The 10,398-nt window shown below is 38.1% G+C and overlaps 2 protein-coding genes across 4 annotated transcripts in view; one reads left to right on the plus strand and one right to left on the minus strand.

Moving 5' to 3' along the window:
* EAF1 (ELL associated factor 1) overlaps nt 1–2,198 on the minus strand; it is a 27,049-nt gene extending 24,851 nt beyond the window's left edge. For both annotated transcript variants that reach the window (XM_075212424.1, XM_075212423.1), the window contains exon 1: nt 1,953–2,198. In XM_075212424.1, the coding sequence (XP_075068525.1) occupies nt 1,953–2,058 (106 nt within the window). In that variant the 5' untranslated portion in view covers nt 2,059–2,198. The remainder of the gene's footprint in view (nt 1–1,952) is intronic.
* Nucleotides 1,929–8,252, plus strand: METTL6 (methyltransferase 6, tRNA N3-cytidine). 2 transcript variants are annotated; one of them, XM_075212422.1, is made up of 7 exons: nt 1,929–2,115; nt 2,734–2,808; nt 4,743–5,059; nt 5,315–5,449; nt 6,338–6,508; nt 6,618–6,759; nt 8,052–8,252. In XM_075212422.1, the coding sequence occupies exons 3-7, from the start codon at nt 4,772–4,774 to the stop codon at nt 8,189–8,191; spliced, it is 876 nt and encodes a 291-aa protein (XP_075068523.1). In that variant the 5' UTR covers nt 1,929–2,115; nt 2,734–2,808; nt 4,743–4,771; the 3' UTR covers nt 8,192–8,252. The 2 variants fall into 2 exon arrangements, with proteins under 2 accessions (XP_075068523.1, XP_075068522.1); XM_075212421.1 differs by lacking the exon at nt 2,734–2,808.
* The last annotated feature ends 2,146 nt before the right edge of the window (nt 8,253–10,398 follow it).

A 10,398-nucleotide genomic window follows, 5' to 3' on the forward strand; every position in this document is an offset into this window, starting at 1 on the left:
CCAGCAATGTCTAATATTTGTTTTATATAAAAAAAAAACAAGCAATGTTAATATTACTATGATGTAATCTGCTGTATATATTGGGCCTGATTCATCTGTGTACGCAAAGTGAACGCAACTTACATTTAAAAAAATTGGACGCAACTTGCACGCATGTACGCCTGTATTCAAGTACTAGCAGATGTAACAAAACATCTCCATTTGAATCTGGGTACAAGTACGCTTTGGCTATACATCAGTTGCCGTATGGAGACAGACAGAACACAGTGCAGGATAAGAACATGCATATGTGCATTAGAAAGTCCCATCAGAACACAAGCAAAAACATTTAATAAAGATTATTTACAATTAAAGCTCAACCTCAGCACGCCCTTATTGTACATGGCCTACATGCATCCACCCCCGTTCCGCTTTTTAAGTCAGAGGCAGTCAAAAGTGTCATTTGCGTTTTGACATGAATTAGATGCAATTGCGTTCACTGGTGTAAAGTCCATTTATGAGCATGCACATAGCAATTTCATGGCAAATACAGCACACAATGGGACTTATGTCTGACGATGAATCAGGCCCATTATTACTTATAATCTTATAATAGTTATGTCATCAATTACACCATTTATGTATTATAAACAATAACCCAACTGTAACAGTATGGGAATTACAAGTCATATCAGAGTATTTTGACAAGTATAAAGACACTTCGCTGTGTGATATTAAAAGGTCACATAACTCTGGTGGTTTGTAATTATGGTTCTTTTTTGTATGACAAATATAATATCTGTGAGGAAATTATACTGTTACGATATTTTCTCATTAGCTTTGTTGCTTGTAGTGTTACAGGGGCCAACGCAATATTTGTAGAGGGGGTTTCCACACCACGCCACCAGTGGGCGTGACCAGCATGCATGGGGGAGTGGCTATAATTTTAGACAGTGATTGGCTGCTCTCCAACTCTTCCTATCCCTATAATATACATTGGCAATGCTGCATGCACTACTGTTAGGTGCACGCAGCTCTCCCTTTTCAAGCAGAGCCGTGTGAAGCAGGGGCAGGGTTCAGCCACCTCAATTATACAGTGCCCCAGGCTTGGGGAAGGGGGGATTCCAGGAACTAGGAACCCCCCCCCCCCTCATTTGCCTATGTGTTAACCAATCACAGCACAAACTGATTCCTATTGATTACTTTGACAACAGCCTCTGCTTGAGAAGCATCTGGAGTAGATGAGTAACTTGGGCTGAGGGCGAACTGTGTACTAGCATAGGGACACAGTACTGTACACTTGACACAATGTGGCTATACTGTATAATGAACATGAAAGGGACTATTCTGTATACAGGATATTGGAAAAGGAATAATATTTGCCTTTTTTAATTTATTTAAGGTCCATTGGAGTAGGATGAGAGAACCTTTTTGCTACAGATCTGTAGACTATCCGAATATTACATTTACATTATCTACCATATGCATGATGTGTTCTGAAATACAGCCAAGAAAAACACAACATGCAGACAAAGCGCAAGGTGATGGAAAAATTAGATATGATAAATAAGTAGAATACAAAATGAACAAGATTTAAACTAGAGACACCAACAGAGAAAACGAACTGAACAAAGTTAATTTATGGTGACTCCGCAAATACTGAACAAACAAAATGCAATACAAAACAAAAGTTACATATCCTTTAACAGTCCTAAACAAACACATAATCTCAGTCCAAAAAATAAAAGTTGCAATTTTATCTGGTAATAAAAGAATGCCTGAGGTCACCTCATCATCTTTATAACTGAAAAAAAGAGTCACATCATACAACAAATTGGCTTAACGGCAATGACAGGATGACATCACTAACATGACATGACCTCGGAGGTCAGGAATAAGGACGGATGACGTCACCACGAGAACTGGCCGAATGTTACTGGTGGAAGTCGTGTGACGTCACTCGGGGTACTCACAGCGCACTGTGTGGAAGGAGGAGCGCGGCCTCTTCTCGAAGCTCTCTCCTAATCTCAGCGGGTGCTCTTCTCGGTCCAGGGGCGGTGGGGGTGGAGTCCCGTTCATTCCCGTCAGCTGTTATCTTTTAGAAGATTATGTCGGTAATTGCATAAGCAAAAAAAGGTAAATGCGGCTCCACCTCTACTGTACTGCACGCATGTGTAGCGTTGATACCAGTAGCTGGTACCTTTCCCCCAAGCACAATGTAGATTGTGACGTACTACTCCTTACCATAGAGTCCCTCCTCCGGTACGGAGCGTCTCACAGCAGCGTGCATTCATCATAATAATAGGAAGAGAAAGGGAGATGAATTTGGCTGCTCCTTGTTTTTTTTTTATGTATTATGCTGAGCTGGTGCACAACGTTATTACCTCAGATTATATAACACCAGCTGGTGCCCCAAACAGGCGCTTTACTTGTAGCCGTACACATTGGTTATTATATTAGAAGGGCATTGCCTTGCCCCTCTACATTAATTACATAGTTCCTAAGTTATCTGTGCAATATCAGCTTTTAAAGATCTGCCATTATAAACGTCACTGTGTTTAATATTTACCAAATACACAGTACAATTTTGCATGAGTTGCACATCTTATTCTTACTTAGGGGCCTATTTATCAAATGTTTGCCCCCTTTAAAATCCCTGAAAACAACAGTTTTCTGCCTCCAAACTACTTGAGCAATTAGTGTACAGCTGTCTAATTTTCTCTCCTCTCATTCCATTCTCGACTCTGCAATCAGGCTTCTGCCCCCAAAATTCCACTGAAACTGCTCTCACAAAAGTGACCAATGATCTACTTACTGCAAAATCTAATGGTAATTTTTCCATACATATTCCTTACTGCTTTTGATACTGTTAATCGCCCTCTTCTCTTATTACACACCCTTCACACCATTGATCTTTGTGACACAATCCTTTCCTGGTTCACTTCCTACATATCGAACTGCTCCTTTAGTGTTTCTATACCTGGCACATCCTCTCCACTCCCACTATCAGTTGGGGTCCCACAAGGCTCTGTTCTTGGCCCTTTACTTTTTTATTGTACACCTCTTCTCTTGGGGCACTAATTCACTCATTCTGCATTCAAGACCACCTCTACGCTGATGACACCCAAATCTATTTCTCTTCCCCTGACCTCTATCCTTCTATTCTATCTCGTGTAACCAACTGTCTTTCTGCTATCTGCACATGGATGTCCCAACACTACCTAAAGCTCAACATGTCCAAAACAGAACTTATTATCTTCCTTCCTTCCTTCACCACCTGCCCTCAAATCTCCCTCACTGTCAATAACACCAAGATTTCCTCAGTCTCCTAAGCCTGCTGCCTTGGTGTTACACTTTACTCCGCCCTCTGCTTTATTCCTCACATCCACGCTCTCTTCCAGTCCTGTCAACTCCACCTTAAAAACATTGCCAGAATATTCCCTTTCTTACTCAACCGGCTACCAAAGCTCATCCATTCTCTCATCATTTCCCTTCTTGACTATTGCAACCTCCTGCTATCTGACATTCCTGACACCCATATATCCACACTTCAATCCATCCTAAATGCTGCTGCAAGACTGATCTTCCTCTCTCACCGCTTCACATCTGCTGCACCACTTTGCAAATCCCTACACTGGCTCCCTGTGTCCTCCAGAATCAAATTCAAATTATTCACCCTTACCTACAAGCCCTCAACAACAACACCCCTGCATATATCTCAAGTCTCATATCAAAATTCTCTCCCTCCCACCCATAGATCTACCTCTGACCCATGCCTTTTCTCGTCTCTGATAACCACCTCTCACTCTAGCCTACAAAACTTCTCCTGTGCTGCTCCCCACTTATGAAATTCCCTACCATGCTCAATCAGACTTTCCCACGGCCTTCAAATCTTTAGTTGCTCTTTGAAAACCCATCTCTTTTTTAGAGGTAACCTTATAATCGATAACACTATTCACACTAAGGCACCCTCACAACTATCCCAATCTCCACTCTGAGCCACACTCGCTCCTCTTGTTTCAGCTGTGCCTTCTTCCCTTTAGAATGTAAGCTCTCTAATGGCAGGGTCCTCCATACCCTTTGTTTTCATGTCTCCATTAATTTTGTCTGTTCTTGTAATATGTATGTCCTGTTTTATGTATGTCCTTGTCTCCTCTACTGTACGGCACCGCGGAGCATTGTGGCACCTTACAAATCTATGATAATAATTGAAACTTCAAATTACATAGATACCTTTGTGGGCTGTTATGCTGGCCATGATATACCTGTATAGAACATATGTACTGTATGAAGTGGGCATGGAAATGTTATGTTATATAATGTACAGTGTCCTATGTTATATGTTCAGTATTTTATTTTTTCGGTAAACTGCATCACACACTAAACTCTGTACTTTGTTTTAGACATTGCCCCACCGTCATCAAGCATTATTAGATTGATGGATATTAAAAGCACCATAAGGGATTGTATTTTGCAGGAAGCATAAACAACTGCAGTTTTTTGGTGACCTGTAAGGTCAGGAGGTGAGGTGGCATAATCTAATCAAACAGAAAACAAGTTTGTCCTAACAATTTTAGCCAGAGTTGGGCAGCTTATAGTATCCTCTTTTATGTCTAGTCCATAATTGACCATCATAATTGTTTTGCACTATAACCCGAAACATAGGCTTAAGCAGTTATGCAAATTTGCAATATTGATCTTCTCGGTTAACCAAATAAGGTAATGGTTTTTCTTACTTGGGATTGTTCTTTTTCCCATTACAGTGTAGCAGTATAACATCGTCTCCCATACTATGGATGGGAGTAAATCGACAGAAAATAATTGCTCTCACTGTGAAACATTTTCCTCTTCTGAGGTGCCATCTCAGAAGAAAGTTGATGATGTGATAAGTCGTATACCTGAAGTTGGCCAAAAGGTCCAAAACGACGATGGGGAGCTGGTATCGGATTTCAAACAGCTCAAGCTAGAAAGAGAAGTACAGAAGAATTGGGACCTATTCTACAAAAGAAACAGCACTAATTTCTTTAAAGACAGACACTGGACAACAAGGGAGTTTGAGGAACTTAAAGCCTGCAGAGAGGTGAAATGTCTGACACAGTCACTACACTTTATATTATATTACATCTGTGCATGTATATATAATACACTGATGCACTTATTTGCTAATATTCATGATGCAGGTTTTCCTTCCTTATTAATATTAGTCCAGCAATCAAATGGATGTCTGTTGTGTGTAAACAACACTTTTGTGTTTAGATTGTGTGATACTTGAAGGCACAATTTGCTATTTTGATATAACGTAATAATAAACTCTGGTACATTTCTTGCCTTTCAGTTTGAGAACCAAAGTCTGACTATCCTAGAAGCAGGATGTGGTGTAGGCAACTGCTTATTTCCCCTCCTGGAAGAAGATCCTGGTCTGTTTGTTTATGCTTGTGACTTTTCGCCTAGAGCTATACAATTTGTGAAGGTTTGTATCAATATGGAAAAAAGAATTTATAAATTACATTTCTTAAGCCTCACACTGATTGTACGTGCCAAATTTTGCCATGCATTGGTGGCCAAATTGAATGAAGCTCAGCCTGTTAGGCAGAAAGCCAGATAATTTCCAGCCTCATTGGGCTTGTTAATGTGGTAGTAGGATGTTGACGCTCCCAGGTCGATAGCATTTTGGGCCGCACATGCTGTTGCATCAAGTCAAACGTCCGCTAATGGCTGTAATTTTGCAAGCCTTAATTTCTTTGATCTGTCGTTTTCTGACTGATGCAAATGACAGTATTTTCCTCATATTCTGTTTTTAATCTTCAGTTGAAAGCAGCAGTGTATTTGTATTGAGAGGTTTTACACACTATTCTCCCCAACTCTTCTTGGTACAGGCATTCTTTGTGTGGATGTATTTATCATTAGAGCATGTAAAAAAAAAATGGTCCAGGATATTAACCCAAACAAGCGCATTAGTTTAAATTATGAGTTCCTGGTTGTAAATAAATCAAACAAAGAAGCCGAAGAAATTATGAAAATCTAGACCAGGCCTGGTCAACCTGTGGCTCTTCAGGTGTTGTGAAACTACAAGCCCCATCATGCTTTGCAACTTGTAGTTTAACAACACCTGGAGAGCTACAGGTTGGCCAGGCCTGATCTTGTCAGTAGAGAATGGTCATTTGCAAACATTTTACTAAATTTGTGGAGGTGATGTGCGTTCGCCTTTTGTGTATATAAATAATTCACTTATAGATACAAGTCTTGTTTTTTTTTTTTCTTTGGATTCTTTAGCAAGTTGGTGCATATCAATGTTGAACCCAAATCACTGATGAAAATTCCTTACTGGAGTATTAATTTTATTTGTTTACATACACAGGAAAATCCTTCTTACAATACAGATACCTGCAAAGCTTTCCAGTGTGATCTGACAAAGGATGATCTGACAGACAACATTCCCGCAGGCAGCATAGATGTTACCATGTTAATCTTTGTTCTCTCTGCTGTCCATCCAGACAAAATGCACCTTGCTATAGAAAACATTTACAAGGTATACGCAATGAGTTTAACAGAGTTTGTCTATAGATCTTACAGCAAGGCAGTGATTAAAACAATAACATGCAATTACATAATTAGCTAATGCATGTGTTTTTTTGCAGGTGCTGAAACCTGGTGGTTGTGTTTTATTCCGAGACTACGGGCTGCATGACCATGCCATGTTACGCTTTAAATCAGGAAATAAACTCGGAGAAAACTTCTATGTGAGACAAGATGGGACTCGGTGTTACTTTTTCACCACAGGTGAATCACTCAGTTAGCTTGTACCTTAGACCATAAACACCTGTTCGGTAACTGATCAGTGCTACTGCAAGTTGTCTTTTTTTACCGATGTGCCAGTGTTTAGAGAGTCTTGAAAAAAGACCATAAATAATTGCTGGTGGTTGGTAACAATATTAATTATACAATTACTGTTCAATTTGGTGAGACCCTGGGGTGCCCAAATTAACACAAAGACACAGGCCTATTCACTTCTGGTGCTACTTGAGCCTGTTCACATTGTTGGATGAGGACGTTATTGGGGCATTGCAGTTGTTTTGGGGGCACACCCAATATTGCTGAATGTGTGGTCGACATTAGTCACAGTGAGGAGCACTGCTACATGAGGTAGGAGGAATGTAAAGGCATTATGGGAAAGAGGGTAATTTTGTAATGAGTTTCCACATTACAACAGAAAAATCCTTATCCATCTAAAAACTTTTGGAAGATCTAAAAGTTAGCAAATATAATAATTTTTTTTGGTTAGCCAATAAAGGTATCGCTCCTATAATACTTTTGTCTTTTTTGACACGAAAGTATTTAACATCACATAGATTTTTCTGGCTAATACGGTACTGCATTAATAATAAAAAAATATTTTTTGCTACACATTATGAAAGTTTGCTTCATAGATTACAGTTGAACTTGCACTGAACCATACCTCTTGTGTCTGTAAGGTCTCCATCCCATTAGCGCCCCAGTGTGGTAAAAAGCAGCTAAATTACAATAACCATTTTTCACGTTGTCTCTTATGATAGTTCTCCAAGATGCTGTTGATCTGTCAATCAAAGCTAATTACAAAGCTACATAATTTGTATTACATGCATACATTTTTTCTATTTAGCATTTTTCTTAATGGTATCAACATGTTCTTGCATTTTACATGTGACAAAATTAAGTCTGCAATTCGCATATATTTAGCACCTAAAGTTCTTAATAGCTTAAGAGGAAGGAAACTTTCAAAATAACTGTGCATGCAGCGTTCACAAGTTTTATGGAAAAGGCTTTATACATGTTATAAATGCATGATCCCATTTAAAAAGAAGGGAAAATAAGCAGGGCAAGTATCCACCGCACAGACGTTGCTGCTTCATTTCTCAAATATAGTTATTTTCCAGAAACACTGTATATTACTTTTAAATATTATAGAAAATTATATCATGTCAACTGCACTCATATTTGTAAAAGTATAAGCATATTTCATTAACCTTTTTAAAAACAGAAGTAAAGTGCTTGCAAAAGAGTCTTTAGTAATATTTGTATTTCCTTTATTTCAGAATATTTGCAACATCTCTTCACCACGGCCGGGTACAAGGAAGTTTCGAATGCGTACGTGCTGCGAGAGACCGTGAACAAGAAGGAAGGCCTCTGTGTCCCACGGGTCTTTGTTCAGAGCAAATTCTATAGACCATTATGAGATCTCTTTTATAAATGTCATTGAAATATTTTTGTATAGAATAAAATCTTATTTAATTTTTTGGGCTGTGTGTATATTTTCACATAAGTAATGCAGATGTTGCGCCTGCTTAAAGCATGCCTGCAAAGCGATTAGAACAAATTAGACTTTAGTGTCATAATTTAGAAATGTATTTGGTTTTATGTTTTAAAAGTGAAGATTACATCCACAATCAGCATATATCCTCAGAGATTTTATACCCTATCTGGAAGGAGAAAGTTACGTACTCATAAGCCGCTTTTAACTTAACTACAGCTTCTGGGCCTTATGTTCTTCTCATAGTTTGTGTGTGAGCGCAATGTGATGTGCAAATTCTGTCCCTGCCTCCAACCGCATCAACTTCAAAACACTACACATTGTGCGCTTTCCCCATTTCATAAATACATGTTTTATAAATAGATATGCAGTATGTATGAATGGGTTGGTGTGCATATATTTATGCACACTTCTTTTTAATCCTGTATAGTGGGGGACCAAATCCTTTTACAAGGACGTGTCTTTAAAAAACTGTGCTTTATGTTCTGTTAAATTGGCTGTCTGTTAATAAAGAAAAACTTTAAATAAACTATGGGACTGAGTATAGATTGTTGAAGTTTAATAATTAGACAAAGGTGGTAATCAATAAGTTCTGTACACTACAATAAGGTGCTATGTGATTAATACACAACATAATTATCATAGCAACATTTTCATAAGTTTAATGTATTTCTATCATTTAATATAAACGAACGACTTTCAGAACTGAGAGGAAAGGGTTTCCTCAGTTCTCTATCCAACACAGCTACCCTTATTCAAGCTTCCTATTCATGTGCATTATAGGATAATATAATTAAATCAATCTTTTCTGGGTGTGAATGCCAATAGCATTCTGGGGTACTGTTTTGTCCAACCATGAGTGACAAGCAAAAGATCAACACTTTCATGTTCCATCTGCCTCACATAATCACTTCAAGGACAACGTGAAATGTTAATCTGGATTTAGGCAAGGAGAAACAAAACTGCGGGTTTGAAAAAGTGGAGATGTTGCCTATAGCAACCAATCAGATTCTAGCTGTCATTTTGTAGATTGTACTAAATAAATAACTAGAATCTGATTGGTTGCTATTGGCACCATCTCCCCTTTTTTAAACCCACAGTTTAGTAAATATACCCCCAGGTTGTTAATAATCAGCATCAATTGAAATGACAAACCTATTATGTCAAACTTTTGTATGGAGCAATACAGAACATAGACAGATAAAGTTTTATGGGTGTATGGCACTCCTGTGAGTCACTTGGTTTTATAGGGACAGGCCTGTATTTAGTCCCTGACCTGGTAACAACAATCATTCTTTCAACACACAAGGACAACTCAATTCATGAAATATGCATTCATCATACCAGCATAACCTAGAACATTACAATGTCACTGCCCAGACAAAAAGCAAAATCTAATGACTCCTGCCATGACTACTTATGAAAATACTTTTGCTAAACAATATAAATACAGTCTGATCAATCAAGACTTAAAATGTTGGATGCAGTAGCTCTGGTTGCTGAGAGGAGAGAAGTGTAGTCTTAGAGCAAAACCTTACATAGAGTAGCGCCTTTGCTTAGCTCAAAATAGTCCAATGTACTAGTTTTCCACCACTCCAGCATTTCTACATCCCGTTTATGATACCAAGAATTTGTAAACTAAGTACTTGGATTAAGTTTGATTTATATGACCTGATGCTTATATAATAGTATAAATGTGTGCATAAGTCATAAAAAAGGGTACAGTACATTCTTGAAATTTGCAGTAAAATGGTAGCGAAAATTATATGATTTGTTCAAGAACTCAATTTAACAGTCAATCCTTACACAAGATATATTCGTAATGCATTTTTTTTTTTTTAAACTATTTATGCAAAAAAAAAGGAGTTCCACATAGCAGATAATAAAAAAAAAAAAGAAAAACATTTGAACATAAGGGCCAAAACATGTCAATTGAGAAACGAAAAAAAAAAAAAAAAAAGTCAGGCAAATGACATATTGTTACACAAATTCCTAAACATAAAAAAAGCAGTAAGTTAACCCATGGAAAGGAGATAGGCTGACCCAGCCAAGGATGTTGGAAGACTCAACTGCCCTGGAACTCTATATCGATGCTGTTTTTATTTTTTTATTTTTTAGAGAGAGAGATAGAA

The sequence above is a fragment of the Mixophyes fleayi genome, chromosome 5 (genome assembly GCF_038048845.1).
Source record: "Mixophyes fleayi isolate aMixFle1 chromosome 5, aMixFle1.hap1, whole genome shotgun sequence".
NCBI lineage: Eukaryota > Metazoa > Chordata > Amphibia > Anura > Limnodynastidae > Mixophyes > Mixophyes fleayi.

Bases quoted from the DNA above. Each gene is read 5' to 3' on its own strand.
- METTL6 (XM_075212422.1), top strand. From the start codon at position 4,772: ATGGATGGGAGTAAATCGACAGAAAATAATTGCTCTCACTGTGAAACA. The intron at 5,450-6,337 runs GTTTGTATCAAT...TTACATACACAG, and splicing joins GAGCTATACAATTTGTGAAG to GAAAATCCTTCTTACAATAC. The intron at 6,760-8,051 runs GTGAATCACTCA...CCTTTATTTCAG, and splicing joins GTGTTACTTTTTCACCACAG to AATATTTGCAACATCTCTTC.